We start from the raw sequence: 21,311 nt of genomic DNA on the forward strand, positions 1-21,311 counted from the left end.
TTTGGAAGTAGCATCATCGCTGCAAAAGGTCTTGATGCTGTCCCAGTTCAGGACCATACTTTTTAAAGCTTTGCCTGCGCGATAGATTCTCAAGCTCTCTATTTTTGCCGTTGCTGCCTTGCTACAGAATAAGGTCCCTTGCTAATGCTTGCATAAAATCCATACTTGTAGCCTACATTTAAGGGAGGTGAGATCACAAGGAACTTGTCAGTTCAGTGCAAACCCAACTTCCGGGCCGACTGAAGTTGAAATTTAATATGTAAAGACTTGCTGCAGCACATCTTTCATTTGTTTCAAGCACAATAGTGACCTTACCGAAATGGGGATGACTGGAACATGTAACAGTTTTAAATTAAGAATTTGACTTAGATGAATGTAATCTATCAAAATATATCAACCTCTATTGCAAATAACAAACAAATCGCCGACCAGATAGGAGTACGAAACAAAGCAGACAAGCTGATGTTCTCCCACATTTACTCATTCATTTAACTCAATTCAAGATATCACGCTATCATTCTACAATAAAATCTGAAAAGTGTTCTCAACTTCCTTGCAGACTCCACAATGCTTGTAATTCAGTTTCCAATACTGCTCTGTACAAGTCACCAACTTATCAATAATCTAACAAATGAGGGTGAATACACAAACAAAAAGGTGAAAGTGAACTGAAAGCATGTATAAAATGAATATATCACAAGAAAACTTTTGCTGTAGTTATTTTGGTTACTGATACCCATCAATATTATTGAAGGCTTGATCCCAGGCATCACATATAAAGTGGAGTGCCACACCGATCAACTGATGAAGGCTGTAAGGCACGGATTTTAATATCATATTTTCTACGTTTGGATTCATTGACTGAGGATGAATCTGAACCATCTGATACAAGCGGATAAGCTGAAGTTTCATCCTCATAAGCAATTCCTATATAATTACCACATTTACGACAAAGAAGTTTGGTTCTCCGGCGGAAAAAGCCCCAGCTGCTCTTCGAAAAGTAGGGAATGCACTGGAATTCTTCAGCTTGAGTAAATCTGCTCTCATCAATGTCAAAGAATGAGATGATCCCTCGTTTTATGGATTTCCCATATTTTGAGCCAATGGTAGAGGTGTTTCGATTGGAGGAGCTTAAGTTCAACTCATATCCACAAGTGCCACAGCTGCATCAAATATATTTCAATTTTCAGGGTCTAGAAACTAAGCACATAACCCATGCTGAAGCAACCAAAACCATAAGATCTCAGTTAAGAGAGTTCGAAAACCATAGGAAATGTAAAATAACATCACCTTACTGGTTAATGTTACTAAAATGGGTGATTTTATTTGGTCTCTCGTGGCATTTCTTCACCACCCTATTTGTCACCCAAAAAAATTCAAATACAGGTTGGAAATTGGTCTGGGACTTGATAGTTTTGTCTATGAATTATTGGGGTAAAAAGAACACCCAACTTTTAAATGGAGAAACAATTGAACTGACTCTTCCTTATTTTCTTCAATAATCAAAACTACAAGCATCAGTCACCCACTCAAATAATTAGGTATTATTTTACAAACACTTCATTTCAGCCATTGCAATAGACACTAAAAGAAGACAGAAAAACTAAAACTATCAAGGCAACTATTTCGATATTACCTAATCACCAATTGGAGAAAAAAGACATGCTAACCAAGAAAAGAACTAATATAGAACAAACACAAAATCTAAACAAGTTACCCTTTATACACCAACCAAGTTATTCTCACATCTCAATCATAAACATCAGAATAGAAAGACATTGATACCACAGTTGGCCTTCAGGATATACAACTTTTTATGAATAACAGAACTGAAAGTGTGGATCAGTGCCACATGTACAAGACAGGGACAAGTAATTCATTTTGGGCACCACATGAACATATCACGACATTGAAGTTACGAAGCTTGTGGATATCAAGTTCTCCATCACAAATCTTTAAAAAAGAAAATAATTTTTTTGAAAAAAAGCAGTACTTGACATAGACTTGGATAATACTTCTAATTGTCAAGTTTAGAAAAAATTGATTACAAAAATGAGAAAAATTGAGCATAAAAATTAACCTTATCACTATGTCACTAATAAAAAGAAAAAATTTTCAATTGGCATATATTAAAATCAATTCAATTCAACATACTGATCAAAGAACCCATCTTTGAGCAAACTAAGCATTCTAAAATCAAGTATATATGATCAAATCTAAGATAGAAAATTAATCTCTTCTTCTTCAACATAATTACTCCCAATGAACCCAACAAAAAAAAAAAAAAAAAACAGTATAACTAACTATCATAAAAATGGATCAAAATCATCTTCACTAAGACAGAGAGGGTGATAAAAACCTGTAGCTAACATGTCTAATAGAAGCAGAGACAGAAGAAAAGGAGTGAAGATGATTCCCATTGAGATAATTTTCCTTGGCAATCGCTGAATTCTCCATGAAAACAATCAAATAAAAAAGAAAAGATCGCGGCTTTAATTTTTCTTTTTATGACAGTGACAAAACTTCCCAAGTTGAGGATCGCGGACAGTTAATCGAAAACGAGTACCGCCTGAACCGAGTGGGGTTGTAGCTGCCTCTGAGCTCACGGCAAGTAGCGTCAGCAGAGAGAAGTAAAGAAAGGGTTTTTACACTAAAGAGAAGAAGAAGAAGAGGAAGGTGATTGATAGGAATCAAAAGACTGAAAAAGGTTCTGTTGTGGTGGCTCCTTGCTGTCCTTTTCTATGGAATGACTTGGTTTTAAACGGAAACTACTTTTTTTTTTTTTCTCTTTTAAATATACATGTCAGTCTGATTTGAGTATTAAAAATAAAAATTATTATTAATATATATTATATGATAGTCGGACATAATATATAGTTATAATAACCATTCTTTTTAAATTTATACAAACTCAACAAGTTTCCATAATAAATACTTCGCCAATATTTGTTGAAAAGGTTTAATTTTAATATTATTGGTGAAAAAAATTTAAAAACTTACATAGAAGACTATAAAATTGACTATTTTTCTAATTATCAATTAGGTAATGTTTATGATTATAAATTGTTAATTAATGGATAATTAGTGCTAAACTACACGTGTCATTGATTCTGCTATGGGGTTGTTGTTGTTGTTCGTGTAGAGATAACTTGTTATATATTGGAGTTGTTTTGTTTGTTAGCCCATCTTGGGAAAACTTTGTGGGACTATTAATTCTTATTTTGTTGGATAATCACAAAAGTTGTTAATTTCTATTTTTTTTTTTTAGTCTTTCTATTTTGCATTCTTTTGGTGAGAAAAACAATTGACTAAGAATTTGAGTAAAGATTTTAGTTTTACTATTAAATTTTAGATGATTAGGATTATGAATAAATTAACTCACTAAAAATTATTAAGAAATCTGTTAAGAAAAAAAGATAATCTTATGATTAAACATTTAAAGATGAACAAAATTCAGGAGAAATAATAAAAATAGATAAACCTACTTATTAATAAAGTTAAAGATGAATGACTTAGGTACACTATGGTATTAGATATTGAGTTTCAAGGACATCTTAACCTGAAGGAAACGCTCTCCTTAAAAGAAAAACATACCATAAAAGACCAGATTTGATTAAGTAGATATGTTTATTCTACTTCTTTCCTTTATAAAGACTTTAATTTTTCCAAGAATCATGAAGTGTAAATGTCACCTACAACTACACTAGATTTTGAATAAAAGTTTATACTTAGTCTTAGTGTCCTTTGGAGTTGTATTTTTATCTTTTAAACCCATTTCTTTTAAGTAAAACAAAATTTATAACTGTTTGATTATGAGAATCAAAATAAAATTTCCATAAAACCCATGATTTTTTAAACCCAAAATCTGTAAATTCTTACTATATTCACTTAAATTAATTTTATTCAACACGAATCCAAGAATTTAATGCAATACCAAATCCATTGTGGTGGTAGTGACAGTGGGAACACTTGTTAAATGTCCATATCAATTGCCATGCTTTGGTCTGAAAATCCATGGGGACATACTTAAAATATAGCCATTTCAGAGAAAGTATGGAACTTGAAGAATATATATCACAGACTTTTTGCATATGAATCTTTCAGAAATAATATAACAAGCTAAAAAAGATAAAAGAGTCACAAGTCCCGCATTGCAAAAATATCTATCAATAAATTACTTGTAAAACTTTAGCCTTGAAAAAAGTTCAAATTACGTTTTAAGATTAAATCATAGATCCATGAGTTAAGGTAAGGATGATGGATCATGGGTTAGTCTGGTGCCTTAATTTGAAGCAGGGAAAATGATGATGGACATGAGTACATATTAGTCTCCAAGTCAGCCATGTTGCCATTTATGAATCACAATATCATAGTTCAGCAAATCGCACCGACAATTTCTTGTGCCATCCAATAATTTGCACGACTCGCAGACATCAAAATTAATGTCTCTTGTTTTCATCTTGACCGACCAGGTTCGGCTGTAGGAGTTGGCCAATGTACCAACGGATTGTTCAAAGGGTGCCACCAGGTGTCACGTGCCCGCCTCGCAACCAGGCAAGGAAGGCTACCGATGCGCCAAAAAACTGCCCAAATTATGCCCGCATGAACGGACACGGCCGTGTTGGATTCAACACGCCGTGTTTCCGGACACGCCTGCTTTGTTTCAACCTTGCCCGTGTTCACCAACACGCCTAAGGACACGCCCGTGTTGGCTGGATACAAATGCGAAAGGCCTAGAAGCTTCGGGAAACACGGCCACAGTAGGTAACACGGCTAATTATCCCAGACCGTGTTCCCAACACGGCCATGTTCCCAACACGGCCAGGAACACGGCCATGTTGGCGGACAGGGGGAAAAATGCTATAAATACCCCTTCTTTGTACCATTTCGAAAAGAAGGAAGGAAGGGAGTGAAAAAGGGAGAGAAAAGAGAGAAAAAGGGCAGGAGAAAGTGAGTCCATAAAAAGGAACAAGGGCAGTAATAAAACAAGAGTGTGTGGGCACAAGGTGTGCCAAAATGTAGCCATATAGCGGGAAAGAGTATTACTCTACATAGAGCAAAGAGAGATGCTCTATGTAGAGATAGTTGTAGGAATAGTTATGTAAAGTAATACAAGGTGTGTGATATATGAAAGAAGAGAGCTTGTAGAGAGAGAAAGTGTGCTCATTGTAAGTAGCTTTAGTGTGAATTAATCAATACAAGTATACACTTCCACAACTCTTGCGTCTCTTTGTGCCACTTTCGTGAATATACTTCCGCTAGCTGTATTTGCTATCATTCACGGGTTTGGCAATCAAGGGTAGGCTGACTAGCTATCTTGAATTTCGGGAAAATCAAGCAAGCTAGGCCGCACGTGGGCAAAGTTTTGGAGATAAAACAAAACTCACGTGACAGTTGGTATCAGAGCCAAGTTCGAGACATAGCAGAATTGGTATCACGCCATAGTTGGAAGTATAGCGCGGGTAAGTTCTTTGGGAGAATTCTTGCATGAAGTAATGGCCAAAAGTGGTGAGCAATCCGCTTCTACCGCTCCTCTAAGGGAAGGAGGAAAGGGTAGCGGAAAGGGCTGAAGGGATAAGTCCCGAATTGGTGAGCAATCCACTTCTACCGCTCCTCTAAGGGAAGGAGGAAAGGATAGCGGGAAAAGGGCCGTAGGGAGAAGTCCTGAGACGTGGTTGGCGCGATGGAGGAAAGGCTAGTCAAGGGGAGACTGCCATGTCCGATTGGGTTAGGATCGAAGACATGGACCTTCGCATCCAGAAGCCAAAGTCCAAGGGGGACGTCATAGAGCTTCGCGAGGAGATGGAAGGTGCCTTAAATGATTCTTGCCGACAGTTTATCGAGGGACTATGAGGCTCCTAAGAAGTGGACCTTCGCGTCGAGAAGCCAAAGTCCAGGGGGGACGATAGAGAGCTTCGCGGGAAGATGCAAGGTGGACCTTCGCATCCAGAAGCTAAAGTCCAAGGGGGACGACGGGGAGCTTCGCGAGGAGATGGAAGGTGCCGTAAATGTGCTCGAGGGACAATGAGGGACAAGAAGTGGACCTTTGCATCGAGAAGCTAGAGTCCAAGGGGGACGATGTAGAGCTCACGGGAGATGCAAGGTACCCTGCGAATGTGACTCTTAACCGGTTACTTGGCCAATACTTGGAGAAGGTTGATAAGCTCGAGGGAGCTTAACTTGTGCAAGACCGCGTTGGCAAATAGTGGGGGAGCGCGAGGTGGCGGTTCACAGAGTCGATGCTCCTAAACCAAAGGCCTACGGTGGGGCTAGGAGTGCTAGGGAGATCGACGAATTCTTGTGACAGTTGGAAGGATATTTTGATACTTTGAGCATAGTGGACGACGCCATCAAGGTAAAGTCCGTATCTCTCTCTACTTAAGTAATATTGTTACCAAGATAGAAGTACGGAGGAAGTGACGAAGGTGGTGGAGATAGAGGGAAAATCTTCCGCCAAGGATGGTAAGGCTTCATGCAGGGATAAGGGCAAGTGGAATAAGGAAGACAGGTGTAGTTCTTCCCCGAGAAAGCTTGCCTGCTTCATCTGCGATGGACATCATCGTGCATATGAGTGTCCAAAGCGTGGGAAGCTTGGAGCATTAGTAATCACCGAGGAAGAGAGGCAAGAAGAAGAACGAAGACTTGCTTCCCTTCGACTCCTCAATGCTACCCAAGCTAAACTGGAGCAAAAGTCTCGTGGTCGGATGTACGTGGAGACGAATATCGGAGGCAGGAGTATTCAAGCCATGATGGATACCGAAGCAGATACAGGTACATGGCGAAGGAGGTGGCTGACTTTATGAAGTTGCCTTATGAAAAGGAAAAGGGCTTCATTAAAGGGAGAAAATGCAGAGAGGCTACCTATCATTGGCATGGCGAGGAGGACTAACATCCGAATAGGCCAATGGCAAGGTAAGGTCGATATCACCATTGCTCTTCTTAATCAACGGTTTTATCTTGGTATGGACTTCCTCGACATGGTGAAGGCATTCTTGGTTTCTTACGCCAACATTATGTGCATAATGGAGAATGGCCGACCTTGTGTTGTGCCGATAAAGAGGGAGTTAAGTCAAGAAAAGATGGTATCGGCCCTACAGCTCCCTAAACAGGATTAAAAAGGAAGGAGCCAACCTTCCCAGCAACCCTCAAGATGGAAGGAGGTCCTCTTGTTGAGGGTGCTATACTTTCAAGCCCTATCCGAGGCATGCTTGACGAGTTCGAAGATGTTATGCTGCTTGAGCTGCCGAAGAAGCTTCCTCCGTGACGAGAGGTGAACCACGAGATCGAGCTGGAATTGGGAGCCAAACCACCCGCCTTTGCATCCTATCGTACGGTGCCTCCGAAGTTAGGGGAACTAAGGAGGCAATTCAAGGAGTACATAGAGCTTCAAAGGCTAGGGTTGAAAGCCTTGAGGGTAAAAGAGCTCTATGTCGGGAGAAAATGCTCATCCGCCCAACGGAAGTGGTATTCTAAGGCGTATTGTTGGCGATGGAAAGATGGATGGATTAAGGGTGAAGGCCATCCAAGAATTGGGAGCTGCCAACCGAGGTGACCGAGGTGAGTTCTTTCCTTGGTTTGGTGAACCATTATCGGAAGGTTCATCAAGGGCTATTCTTCCACTGCCACTCCGGGGTGTATTAAGGAAGGGTCGAGCTTGGGAGTAGTCTACGAAGTGCCAACAAGCCTTGAGAGGCTAAAAGAAGGCCATTATGGAGGAGCCTGTCTTAGCACTTCCGGACCCTACGAAGGCATGCGAGACCCAAACCGATCAGAGAGGATCAAGACACTCTCGGAAGTTATTAGAGGCACTAGCGAGGAGATTGGGCGAGCTGCTTGATGTTGCCCAATCCTTGTACAACTTGCAAAGAAGTGAGTGTGCGGTAAAGAGTCCATTCGAGGGATAGTTATGGGTCGGCAACCCTACACACAGTACTCTTGCCTTGATCCCTACCCGCCTTCAAGCTTCGCGAAGGAATGGAAGGAGCAAGACGACGTTGCTCGAGCCTATTTTGGAGAAGACATTCAAGCAAGTGAAGGAGGCGGGCGGACAACAAGAGGAGACCAGTGGAGTTCAAGGACGGGGATAAAGTGCTTGTCAAGTTATCTTGGCATAGCAAAGACGACGGACTTCATTGGAGACTCAGGGAACAAAGGTAGAGTAGCAAGGTAGATCTTCCACAAAGGCATCAAGGTCCATCCCGAGCATGTTGAGGCTTTATAAGGAGGATCACGATGACCCAAGCCGGGGTAAGTCTATAAGAGCTCTTTGGAAGGTGCGGGCTCGGGTAGGACAAAGAGGTGGACTACATCATCTCCCATCGTAAGGCGCCACAATCCGGACAACCTCCCGACGGAGTTTCTTGAGGAAGGGACTCCGGAGTGAGACAAGTTGGGAGCTGATTCGCGATTTGTGGCAACTCGAGGAGGAAACCAAGAGCTTACGAGAAGGCAACGAGGGCGTTCGCCGGATTGAGTGGGGAGAATGTCACGTGCCCGCTTCGCAACTGTGCAAGGAAGGCTACCGAGCCAAAAACGCCCAAATTATGCCCGCGTGAGCGGACACGGCCGTGTTGGATTCAACAACGCCCGTGTTGACCAATACGCCCACGGACACGCCCGTTTTGTTTCAACCTTGCCCGTGTTCACCAACACGCCTAAGGACACGCCCGTGTTGGCTGGATACAAATGCGAAAGGCCTAGAAGCTTCGGGAAACACGGCCACAGTAGGTAACACGGCTAATTATCCCAGACCGTGTTCTCAACACGGCCATGTTGGCGGACAGGGGGAAAAATGCTATAAATACCCCTTCTTTGTACCATTTCGAAAAGAAGGAAGGAAGAGAGTGAAAAAGGGAGAGAAAAGAGAGAAAAAGGGCAGGAGAAAGTGAGTCCATAAAAGGGAACAAGGGCAGTAATAAAACAAGAGTGTGTGGGCACAAGGTGTGCCAAAATGTAGCCATATAGCGGGAAAGAGTATTGCTCTACATAGAGCAAAGAGAGATGCTCTATGTAGAGATAGTTGTAGGAATAGTTATGTAAAGTAATACAAGGTGTGTGATATATGAAAGAAGAGAGCTTGTAGAGAGAGAAAGTGTGCTCATTGTAAGTAGCTTTAGTGTGAATTAATCAATACAAGTATACACTTCCACAACTCTTGCGTCTCTTTGTGCCACTTTCGTGAATATACTTCCGCTAGCGTATTTGCTATCATTCTGCCGGGTTTGGCAATCAAGGGTAGGGCTGACTAGCTATCTTGAATTTCGGAAATCGGCAAAGTTTTGGAGATAAAACAAAACTCACGTGACACAGGCAGCAGGCAAAATTCCATGTTAAATATAGCCATTCTAGTTTCTTACATAATTTCGTATCTCACGTCCTCATGTTATGTTTGCACCACTTGTCGGGTAGATCGTATGTTTATATTTCGTCGAACATAGTCAATTTATGATTTTCTAGATTTTTTAGAACTAGGCAACCCAGAACTGGGTACGAATTTGAATATGGTATATTCTTTTTATAAGTATAAATGTGATATTTTAAACTGAAACATATATTTTAACACGAGTGTGGGCTGGCAGGGGTTGAAGGTTTCAGGGTGGTCCGAGCCTGAATTTGAAGAGTTGAACCTGATGATCCAATGAGTTTCTTGTCAGCATTATTGAGGCATCAATAGGCTTTCAGGCCACGATAAACACACACAAGAAACAGAAACAAGAAAGTATTTTCTTGGATAAAAGTACAAAGCACAGCTAGATCACCTACTCATCCTCTTCATCAGTAACAAATTTTCCAGTGCCAGGATTCAAAGCAGCAAAGAAGAAGAAGATAACATTGAACAAAACAAGGGGTTCGATCTCATTGACGGGAATTCCAGTTTCGATGTTGAGTTGTGCTAGAGCTCCTTTCCCTGTTATGATTTCTCCAATTAAAGAGAAAGCAATTCCTAGCTGAGCCAATCTTCCTACAAAGAGCTCATTCGACTTTGTAAATCCAAATAGAGGACCTTGCAGTTGCAAACCAGACACAAGAATCAGCACATTGTTTAGTTCTTGACTGAATTTAAAGAATTAATGAGTTTTAGCACATTAGTATTGATGTCTTCTTTAGGCTAGAAGAAAATAAAATTACAAGTTAGTTAAATACCTCCTTCTTTAAGACCCAATGCTGCCCTGAAACCTTTTCCAGGTGGGATGACTGCACCTTCAATGCCGGTTGGTGGGTCGTCGACGAATTTGCCACGGTCACCTAATGCTCCAATGGCTCCAAGAAGGGTGAAAAGAATGAAGAAGAGAAGAAGTGGTTCTGCTTCATAAATGGGAATTCCAGTTTCTAAATTCAACTGAGCTAGAATTCCTTTTCCTGTTAATCCTTCACCCAATAGGGATGCCTGCATTTAACAACTTCACATTAATAATAGTGCTTCTTGAAATGTTTATTTGCTATGACAACAAAAAGCAGAGGCACTGTTGCTTCTTGAACAACAGCCAACAGGAATATATTCCATTACATTATGCACCATGTTATTCTTTAGGTGCAAATTTGTAGAAAGATTAATTGATTCAGAAAATTGTTTTTCGCTAAAACATATAATTCATTCTTGAGCCAACACCTATAAGCTTGAAGCTCTATGACCAATTTGACTATGCAGAGTGCAGATTTGCTATGAATGCTGGCCAGTTTAAATTATGTGTCCTTCAAGAATTCTCAAAGGGAAACAGGGCCGTCAGGAGTTCAGGTCATGGACTCTTGACCTGCCACATACTTCACCAGTGGGCTACTAATCCAACAGTGCCAAATTCTTTTACATTTAGTAAAATTTCAGGCCAAGGTAAGTGACAAGCTATCTACATGTTCAATTTCCAAACGGACATTATTATTGAGAATCTGTGCCAATCCATGTAATATTACAACTATAGGGAAAGATGAAAGGAAGTTAACATATAAGGAATTGTTATATGTATATTATTGTTAATTCTGAAATATAAATAGCAATGAGAAGCTAAACAAGATAATGAACTTACGGCAAAGCCAAGCATAGCAACACGTCCAACAAAGAGCTCATTCTGCTTGGTGAAACCAATTCCACCAGAGGTACCAAAAACACCATCTTCAACCTTTTGCTTGGGTTTTACAACAGTCTATTCGATTCAGCAAACAGAAGAAAAAAAGAGTTGCATCAAACCAAATTAAGTAGAGAAATTTGCGTACCCTTTAACTAAAAGAAAGAAATGACAAACCTTCTTAGGAGCTGCCTTGGCTTTAGACTTGAAAAGAGCAAAGGTAGTGAATGTTTTAGAAGGAGCAAAAGAAGAAGAGTTGGTAGGGAGTGGAGAGAATAATAGAGAAGAGAACGGCTTAGGCCTTAGTCTGTCAACTTGGAATTGAAGTAAAGGGTCTCTCTTCAGGTCAACAACATGCCTAGTTGAAACGCCAGACATGAACAACATTGTTTGAGCCATTACAGCTGCTTCTTGGACTGGAATTTAATTTGTTTGTTTGTTTTGCTCTCTTCCCTTTGATGGTGATGAAGTATATAAAATCAAAAGCTTTATTTTTGAGAGGGGAGTGCAGATGGAGAAAAAGCTGTGGATATGGTACGAGAGGCAATGAGGGGCAAATGGAGTGACCACGTCTTTGTCTACCTCTCTCTCCTTGTGGATATGTGATATTTTTCTTTTTTTTCAAACTCAAGTCCCTTTGGCTCATTAATCTCAGTTCATTATATTATAACTTGTTTTTCAGATTTTATTGGAAGATCTCTTCCATTTTATATGCAATTCATTTAATGCTTCAACATATGTAGCTTGATGAATATTTCTATACCTTTTAGGTGAATAGAAGATTCTCCGATCGTATATTATTCATCGAACTTGCATAATTTATACACATTCTTCGGTATCATATGATCTTCTAAGAATATTAAATAATAATTATTATTATTATAATAATAAATAAAAATCTATTAAAGCTCTACCTTTTTTATTTTTATATGTGTTTCACACGGTTTTCCTTATATATAAATTGTTTTTTAGGGTCTATTCTTTTGATGAGATTTTAAGTCTTGAGACTTGCGCGTTAGATTTTTTAATTGCTGAAATTTTAAATTTTATTACTTGTGAATTTGGTTAGTTATTCTTTAAATTTTAAATTTTATAATTATTTTTATATTAGACTAATATAATTTAAAAGAACAGAAATTCTAATTACTCTCAACTTATATTTTAAAAAACATATAGAATTTTAGAATCTAAATTCTTAAAAAAGACTATTTTTAAATTTGTTTTCTTTTTTGTATTTAATTTTTTAAAATTTAAATTCTATAAAGATAACAAATTTCAGTTAAATTTTCTGTGATTTTGGATTCCAAACTTTATTTTATATTAAAAGAACCGAAATTCTATTTACTCTCAAATTATTGGATGTATTTGTTTTGATTTTTGTATTATCCAGCTATCATATTTCGATTACCTTTTGATTATTTGTGCATATTCTTTTTTTTTTTTTTTTTTGGAAATTAACGAGATTTCTTGATAAAAAAGAATTTAAAAGAAACCACTCAGGAGTTTCATTACTCATTTTGTGGAGTGAATATGTGATGAAGAGGGCAACGGGGTTTAGACAAAAGACACATGTCATAAATTTTCCATGGCAACTCTCCGAAACAACAAAAGGCCGCACAGTTGTTGGAGACGCGCACCACATAATTCATCATGACTACGCCCATTCCACCTCACCACATGTTCCCTCCTCATTCTCCTTTCACAACATAATACAAATTGAACACTGCAAAAACCTGGGGACAAATAAGCTTCCAACAGGTTGACATTGATTTTGACAACTCAACAGGAATGAACGGTTGCTTCCTCGTAATTGAGATTCTTTTGGTAGAGATACCCTTTGGGAAGTTGGGCCACTGCCATATGGCCTTCTAATTTTGCAATTCAGTGATAACTCATAATTATTATTTCCTCAAACTAAGCCCAATGTACCCATTTTTGCATCTCTTATTAATTGGTCCATATCCCATACTACACCTCCTACCTAGTCAAGGTGCCTGCAAGAATTGTTTTATTATTATTATTATTATTATTATGTATTATAGCATAAAAATTACCATTAAGTAAAATAACATATATAATATTTTAGAAGAAAAATACCAGCAACATTTTCTAATATTAATTTTTTTTTATTGATTCATTGCATTTCTATATAAAGTGGTATGGTATTATTACTATTAAATTTATTTAATTTTGATAAAAAAATTAGAAATCGAATAAAATTGTAAAAGAATTTACAATTCGAATCATTTTTGTCAAAACTAAAAAAATAAGTTAGCCAAAATTACTGAATGTGACATAAAACTATAAAGAATGTCGGATTTAGAAAAAAAAAAAAATAATGAGGATAAAATCATGTGAAGAAGAAGCAAGATCAAGAAAGCACCAGCATGGTAGAAACCAAAAACAATAACAGCAATAAGAAAAAGAAAAGGTTTCTTTTTATGTATGCTGAACCTTGATTCAAAGTGAGTGCTTTCCTGACACTGTCATTGCTAAGTTTCCTCAGCCTAATTTGCCCAGGTCTGTCCATTATTTGAAAAATTCTTGCCTTATATCACTACCTAGATCTAAATTTATCTGGAACAAGTAGAAGATCAGGCCCCTTAAATTAATTGCAATTAATCTTTTCAACCAAATTATTATTATTATTATTGCATCCTAAATAGTAGTACTAGAAGCAGTAATAATTACTTTCTAAACAACAAAAATAGCATTAGTTGCTATATTAATAATAATAATAATAATTTTTAGTACTGTGTAATCATCTAAAATTCATCAGAATTAAGAAAATAAAACAAATCATGAAACTCTCTTTAATTTTTCACTTTAAGCTCTGTACAAATTGAAATGATTGGTCTTACATGAAAGTTAAAAGAGTAATGCTGAAATCACAAATAATTAGTATTGAACAAAGGAGTTACAACTATTAAATTAACAATATTAGTAAATTTACATATAAATTATTAACAATTAAATTAAAATATTACAAAAAATTTATATTAAAAAATTAAATCATATAGTCAATTTTTTTTAGCAAAAGGGTAGCGGAGTCTTCAAAAAATTACCAAGCAAAAGAAAGCAATAAAAAACAGAAACTCTTTAATCTCTAAAAGAACAGCAAAAATTGGGTCATATGAAATATTTTAATATGTAACTTTTATATAAAATTACATACTAAAATAATTTTATCTATTTTTTTTTAAAAAAAGCTTTTATATAAACTAATCTAAAATTTTATAATTTTTATTTAATAAATATATAAAAATATTAAAAAGTCACTTAAATTATAGCAGCATAGAATTCACCCAAAATTGTTACTGGCAATGTTACTTTTACAATGTTCGACTTAGAGTTTAGTGGTGTCGCATACCTGGTTCTATATAGGAAGCTATTCCAAATTCATCTGTCTCTCTCACCCAAATCAGAATGTCAGTATCAATCATAACTCACTAATGATAAACCAAACAAAAAGGAATCAACAGCAAGCTGATGACAAGTAAATTATATCAGTAACATTTATTAAAGTGACATAGTAGAGCTTGGACATAGCCGAATAATGCTTTTCCAGATCCTTCATCTTGAATGAACAGCATTTTCGATCAAAGAACTCTTGTTTCTGCTGTCTTATGACAAGGTCATAACTTCCAAGGATCATGTTTCTGGCAAAGTCTGTGACTTGTTTGGTTGTAAGGTTGTTGGGAAGGTCTGGTGGTGAAGGAGGTTGCAGGTTGGATCTGAAGGATGAGGAGGCCATAAAGATTATGGGAAGATTTATTGACGAATACTATTCCTCCATTCCTTTCATACACAGAAAAATTCCTTCAGTTCTGTCCAGAATCCCATTCACATTTCCAACATCCTCTTCCTCTGTGGAAAAATCCACAATTCTATAACAGAAGAATCCGAAAAGGATGTCTCTGGATACTTCTTGTTCGGAGATTCATCCTAAGCCAGATGATCGAGATCCAGATGGTTCCCAGAAAGAGAATAAAAAGCCACTGCCAATGTTCGACGAGGCAATTGAGTTTCTTGCCAGAGAAGGAAAAACGGCAGAATCAGCCTATAGTTCTTCTCACCTCTACAATAAATCTTCCCATAATCTTTATGGCCTCCTCATCCTTCAGATCCAACCTGCAACCTCCTTCACCACCAGACCTTCCCAACAACCTTACAACCAAAGGATAGGCCCAAAAATCTCAATCATTGTCTTCTGGAATTGAGATGGGGCCGTCTTGAGCCCAAAAGGCATAACAGTCCACTGGTATTGGGCATTAGGGATACAAAACGCATGACCCCCATGGCAAGAGGCCGCTTGTGTCTTAACTTGAGGATCTGTCCATGCTTTGAGTTTACAGCATGAGGATTATGCCATGAACAGCTCTCGGCTCCCTTTTGGTATCAGAGCCTTGGTGATAGCAGAAGAGAAAACCTAAACACCATGTCAACCGAGATTACCTCTCATACTTCTACCCTTCAATTATCTCCCTCTTGTAAGAAAACCATATCTAACAAGATAGATCATCTTGTTGAGATCTCCCATATTCCTGATAACGTACAGATAGAAGATACTCTAGTACCTATCATCAACCCTTACAACATATTCAAGAAACAAAACTTTGTTAGAAAAACCTTTAACCAAATCATCCACAAAAAACCCCTCACCATAAAAGAATATGTTCAATCCTCCTCACTTTCTCGGTGTTCACTTCATCGCTACTTCTCAAGAGCGTTATGTTACTTTAGAAATCCCCACCTCTTTCATAGAACAATGGCGGAAGCAAGGCTATTCTCATCTCCATCTCGGGTATGAGACTTGTCCTTTCCTATCATGGAAGGATGGGATTGCCTGTTACAAAGACGGATGTCGCTTTTGGACACTCGTTACCTCAAGTACGAGCATGCGTTGATTGGGACAATAGTCTGACACTCAACACCGGTAGTGTTGTTTTGACTTTCTTCCAAACTTTAACCTCTCTTTGAGTGATCCTTATCTATCCAACGCCTTAAAAGTACAAGTTCAAATCACGGGAGCTAGTCAAGTTGAAAATGCTCTCAGCCGACTCTTCACCATCGGATCGTTTATCGATTGCAGGATCATGCACTTAACTGCGGATCCCGGGCTTCCAAGCCTCATCGGATGCTTTGTACATCATGGTGATTCGGTCAAACCCCTACAATAGTTCAAGCTCCTCGGCGACTTGAAAAGAAGATCTACAGAAACTAATTCCTATTGAGTGGGTAACAAATTATGAGAAGCTCCAGGCATCTCAATCAAAACCGATTCAAGCCACGGATCCCTCTTTATACAAGCAAAAGGATGGGATTAAGGACGATCTTTACAAGAACCGAGGAATCTTCCTCGACCGTCAATTTTCCAAGCATCAATGATACAACCAGTATCACGGCTAGGGAGAAGGTCCCTATTCACTCCTTTCAAGCATCCGCAACCGGATTATCTTGCTGGTCGTGGACACTTTTGCGGGATGTAGCCCCGAAATGTGCAAGCCAGAGTGCCTATGCCATGATGATATGGATTATCTTTGAACCACATTTTCATCAGCGGAAGAATCCGAAAGGATGTCTCTGGATACTTCTTGTTCGGAGATTCATCCTAAGCCGGATGATCGAGATCCGGATGGTTCCCGGAAGAGAATAAAAAGCCAACGCCAATGTTCGACGAGGCAATTGAGTTTCTTGCCAGAGAAGGAAAAACGGTCATTGACGTTTCTTATGATGAGTTCAAAGAAATTATGGCACAACTCAACATTGAATATGGCAAACCCCCTTCTGCAACTTGCAGAATGGAGATCGAGTCAGATCCAAAGGTTTATAGGTCGGAAACCCGTGCGATCTGGCCCGTTTTGTGGGAGGTACAAAGCGTTGGGCCAGTATAACAACGCCACGAACTTTTGGACCTACTTCATCTCCTGTCAATCAGTCAGTACAACCTTGGTTCAAGAATGTTTCATGTTACAACCGGAGGATTTCCCTCCCTTGGGAAAAACAGAGAACAAAAGATCTGAAATCCTTCCTACACGGATTTCACCTTCTGGAAACTTAGAACCGCTGACACCCCCTGAAGAAGTTCTCAACTGGCAGACATCTAATTCTATTGTCCAAAACACTTACTTGAAGAAGATAGATGGCAAATTGGATCAAGCCCTGCAATTGGTTCAAAACATGGATCACAAACTGTTGGATACTTTTTCACAAGAAGTCTTGCAATGTACTCGTCCTTGACGTGAAGTATCGAGCTCTGGACAAAGAACTCCGGATACCTCACCGATTACCCCTCTTTCATGCAAAAGCAAAGGAGATTTCCGGTGAAGAAGCAAATAGATCAAATTGAAAATGATCTCCGGAAGACCAGTCTGCTGCAATTCCAACATTCATATCGGCAGCTTCAACCTCATCGGCTATTACTCCTTCATACTTTTCTTCTTTCCCTTTTCTTTCACAACCGAACAACCACAAGAAACCCTTTATCGGCCCTTTGGCACATTTTCTCACCTTTACCCAAAACATGTAAAACCCGTGAAAGAAATCCTCTCCTCCTCTAGCCCCTAAAGACAAATTTCCGGAGCAATCTCTCATCGGTCCAGTATGATTCGAATCTTCTTCGGATTCGAGATGATGACATCATCGAAATTCTCATGAACACTCACATCGATCAGTCCGTAGTAGTAGAACCGAAGATGAAGATGCTCGGTCATTCTTTGCTCCCACCGGAGCTCCAAACCCAAGGCCAAAGCCGGTAGCACAGGACCTTGGTTCACTTTTGATGACTTGCCACCATCGAAATGGAAGGATAAGCTTCGAATTCTTGGCATGGATTGATCTTCGGATGACCTTGAAGGGCCACACTCAAAAAGTCCTTGCCGAATTTGTCACAAGGTTTAGGAAGCTTAAGAGATTGGTTTCGGTCTCGACTGAATACACTAGGCTTCAATTTGTCACTCTGCCGACTCCATCGCCAGTGAACGATCCTCCATAACCAGTTCCTTGGAAGTTATGACCTTGTCGTAAGGCCGAAACAAGAGTTCTTTGATCGAAATGCTGTTCATTCAAGATGAAGGATCCGGAAAAGCATTATTCGGCTATGTCCAAGCTCTACTATGTCATTTGGAGGACATGATGGTGATGATACACTAAAGTATACCTTCATCACCTCTCTACCGGATGAGATACAACTGAGGTTAACAATATGATTGCGGTACAAAAGACCGGTCACCTCTATTACACTTGGAGAAATCGGCAATTCACACTCTCTTCCATTAAGAGCATGTGATCAACAGGAATTATTCAAAAGGTTGTCTCAAAGGGACTTGATTGTCCAAAAGGCTTGCAACAAAACCACCTAAAGATCAAGTGCAAAGCCACCAATCGCGTCTGTACAAATCACAAGAAGAAATCCGGACATCATTTCCGGAAATACGAAGAACAAGAAGTTCAGGAAAAGAACCCAAAGAGATTTAAATACTTCCGTAAAAAAGCGGAACCGGGGGTACAAGTCCGATAGATGTTTCATCTGCGAAAGGAAGGGACATTATGCGAAAAATTGTCCCGGGGAATCCGGAAAAGTCGTGAAGGATGATACAACAAGTTAGCATGTCCTTATCTCTTGCAGACTCTTTCAAGAAGAAATAGAGTCCCTACTTTCGGAGCAAGAAGATCTTACCCCGGAAAGCTTATTTGGGTTAGAAATGGAGTTCTCGGACTCACGAGTCTTCACAAGAATCTTCTTGATTCGGATGATAGTGAAATACCAATCCCGATGATTGGTCTGCATGAAGAAAGTCGGAAGGATATTCGGAAGATGCAATACAATATCCTCTTTCTCCAACCCTATTATCTTCTTTCTTTGTTTCTCCTCCACCTCCGAAACTTTTCAATTTACTATAAAACCTCCTCCAGGTCCATATATTCCACATGAGATCATCCTCAAAATACTCCAAGCTGTTCCAGGTAATAGCTTTCTTTGACACTGGAGCTCAAAGAAGCATGATGAACCCAATGGTTCTCCCATCGAGTATTGGAAGCCCCATGATCGGTTCTTGAGGCCAACGGTCAAACCTTCAAACTACTCGATCACAAGACAGGAAGATCGAATTCAGTTCTTTCCCCGATTGCGTTGTGTGGACACACATCATTGGTTCAGATCTTCCAAGCAAGGATATTCGATAGGATTTGATGTTTATCACCAAGCTCAAAAGCTCCAAATCCTTCCAACCGGTATAAAGTTCAAAAGACAGTTTAGGTCATACCGAAACTTCAAATCTATTTCACGTGAATACTATTCCTCCATTCCTTTCATACACAGAAAAATTCCTTCAGTTCTGTCCAGAATCCCATTCACATTTCCAACATCCTCTTCCTCTGTGGAAAAATCCACAATTCTATATCAGCCTCCCCTTCAAACTTAATGAAGACATTAACCCTACTAAAGCCACACACATGGGAATGTCTCTAGCCCTGCCCGTCGAATGCGACATACAGGGTTTAATTGAGCCCACTACTTCACAAATGGGCTTGCCAAGCCTTTTATGTGGAGAAAAGGTCTGAAAGAATCCGAGGAAAAAAGAGGCTTGTCATAGACTACAAACCTTTAAACCATTTCCTTCAAGACAACAAATTCCCTCTCCCTCGAATCTCAAATCTCAAGGTCCACATCCAAAAGGCCCAGTACTATTCCAAATTTGACCTAAAGGCAGGCTTTTGGCAACTCGGTATCCAGCCCACAGAGAGATACAAAACTGCGTTTTGTATCCCTAATGCCCAATACCAGTGGACTGTTATGCCTTTTGGGCTCAAGACGGCCCCATCTCAATTCCAGAAGACAATGATTGAGATTTTTGGGCCTATCCTTTACTCTTCTTTGATCTATATCGACGACATCCTTCTATTTTCAGAAACAGCAGAGGACCATCACCAACTGTTACAACAGTTCCTTGCCATCATCCAAAAATATGGCATTATGCTATCTGAAAAGAAGAGCTTTATTGGCCAACGAGAAATTGAATTTCTTGGAATGCATTTCAAGAATGGCCAGTACACATATGGTCCCCACCTGACAAAGGAACTTGATAATTTTCCGGAAGAAAATTTATCAGCAAAACAAATTCAACAGTTCCTTGGAATCCTAAATTATGTTCGAGAGGCCATTCCACACCTGTCTAGTTACACGTGCCACCTCTCAAAGATGCTCAAAAAGAACCCCCCTCCATGGGGAGCGGAACAAACAACAGCTGTCAAAAAATTAAAAGAGCTGGCCCACAATCCGCCACCTCTTACAATCCCGTCAGCAGGAGAACTTATTCTCCAAACAGATGCATCTGACTATGCATGGGGGGCCATCCTCCTAGAAAAGCTCCACGACAAAGAACAACTGTGTGGATATGCATCGGGTCAGTTTTCCTCTTGGAAAAATATTATCACACAACCTACAAGGAAATTCGGCGTCAAGTACGGGATAAAAAGTTTGAATTCTTCCTGATTGGACGACTTCCGGTTCGGATGGACAACTCTTCCTTCCCAAGATTCTTGAATCCAACCGGAAGACCTTGCACGAGCCCCAACTATTGCGATTAAAATCATGGTTCGGTATGACTTTAAGGTTGAGCATATAAAAGGGATAAGAAACCTAATCCCGGATTTCTTATCCGGACTTTCTAAGCCTCGGAATCGGCCTATAGTTCTTCTCACCTCTACAATAAATCTTCCCATAATCTTTATGGCCTCCTCATCCTTCGGATCCAACTGCAACCTCCTTCACCGGACCTTCCCAACAACCTTACAACCAAACAAGTCACGGACTTTGCCGGAAACATGATGTTCCATTATTTGGCAACTTTTCAACAAATCTTCTCACTCCCAATCCAACCCAACTTCTTCTTTCCGGACTACCCTTGGTGTTTGATTTACCACTTATCTCCTGAACATCCAAAGCATGAAAGTGAGTTATGGTTTCTATGGTTCCTATCTACGGTCATCATGCTATAGAGGTGCCTATTATGAATCTCTTACACTTCTTTAATAATGAAGCTAACTCGGGGTCTTATCCATGGAGATTCCTTACCGGTTCAAGACTCATACCAATGGACAGGAGATCTCCTTAAACTTATTCATGGGCACCCGGTTATTCTCGGACAATAATTCCGGAGCTTGAATACCATGCTATTTTCATATTACACAGGCCCTATCTCCGACTATCGGAAGACACCTATGCAACTCAAAATATCTCACTATTGGAGA

General features: G+C 39.3%; 2 protein-coding genes and 1 long non-coding RNA gene across 3 annotated transcripts; 1 reads left to right on the forward strand and 2 right to left on the reverse strand.

Annotated features, from left to right (window-relative positions):
* Nucleotides 1-439: 439 nt before the first annotated feature.
* LOC8274075 (uncharacterized protein At4g08330, chloroplastic) lies at nt 440-2,775 on the reverse strand. Its single transcript, XM_015715931.3, has 2 exons — nt 2,360-2,775; nt 440-1,163 (listed from the first exon to the last, which is right to left on the reverse strand). Exons 1-2 carry the CDS (start codon nt 2,455-2,457, stop codon nt 770-772), a joined length of 492 nt encoding a protein of 163 aa, XP_015571417.1. The 5' UTR covers nt 2,458-2,775; the 3' UTR covers nt 440-769.
* A 1,888-nt stretch (nt 2,776-4,663) lies between these two features.
* LOC125369226 lies at nt 4,664-9,039 on the forward strand. The gene is made up of 3 exons (XR_007214869.1): nt 4,664-5,106; nt 5,155-5,157; nt 8,830-9,039. It is a non-coding gene; the product is annotated as an uncharacterized LOC125369226 (long non-coding RNA).
* Nucleotides 9,040-9,703: 664 nt separating this feature from the next.
* LOC8274074 (photosystem II 22 kDa protein, chloroplastic) lies at nt 9,704-11,644 on the reverse strand. Its single transcript, XM_002513715.4, has 4 exons — nt 11,238-11,644; nt 11,022-11,138; nt 10,144-10,387; nt 9,704-10,003 (listed from the first exon to the last, which is right to left on the reverse strand). Exons 1-4 carry the CDS (start codon nt 11,457-11,459, stop codon nt 9,759-9,761), a joined length of 828 nt encoding a protein of 275 aa, XP_002513761.1. The 5' UTR covers nt 11,460-11,644; the 3' UTR covers nt 9,704-9,758.
* Between the last annotated feature and the right edge of the window lie 9,667 nt (nt 11,645-21,311).

The sequence above is a fragment of the Ricinus communis genome, chromosome 2 (assembly GCF_019578655.1).
Source record: "Ricinus communis isolate WT05 ecotype wild-type chromosome 2, ASM1957865v1, whole genome shotgun sequence".
NCBI classification, from domain to species: domain Eukaryota; kingdom Viridiplantae; phylum Streptophyta; class Magnoliopsida; order Malpighiales; family Euphorbiaceae; genus Ricinus; species Ricinus communis.

Bases quoted from the DNA above. Each gene is read 5' to 3' on its own strand.
- LOC8274075 (XM_015715931.3), bottom strand. From the start codon at position 2,457: ATGGAGAATTCAGCGATTGCCAAGGAAAATTATCTCAATGGGAATCAT. The intron at 1,164-2,359 runs GTTTTTATCACC...TATTTGATGCAG, and splicing joins ATTAGACATGTTAGCTACAG to CTGTGGCACTTGTGGATATG.
- LOC8274074 (XM_002513715.4), bottom strand. From the start codon at position 11,459: ATGGCTCAAACAATGTTGTTCATGTCTGGCGTTTCAACTAGGCATGTT. The intron at 11,139-11,237 runs GTTTGTCATTTC...TGAATCGAATAG, and splicing joins CCAAGGCAGCTCCTAAGAAG to ACTGTTGTAAAACCCAAGCA. The intron at 10,388-11,021 runs GTAAGTTCATTA...TGTTAAATGCAG, and splicing joins TTGCTATGCTTGGCTTTGCC to GCATCCCTATTGGGTGAAGG.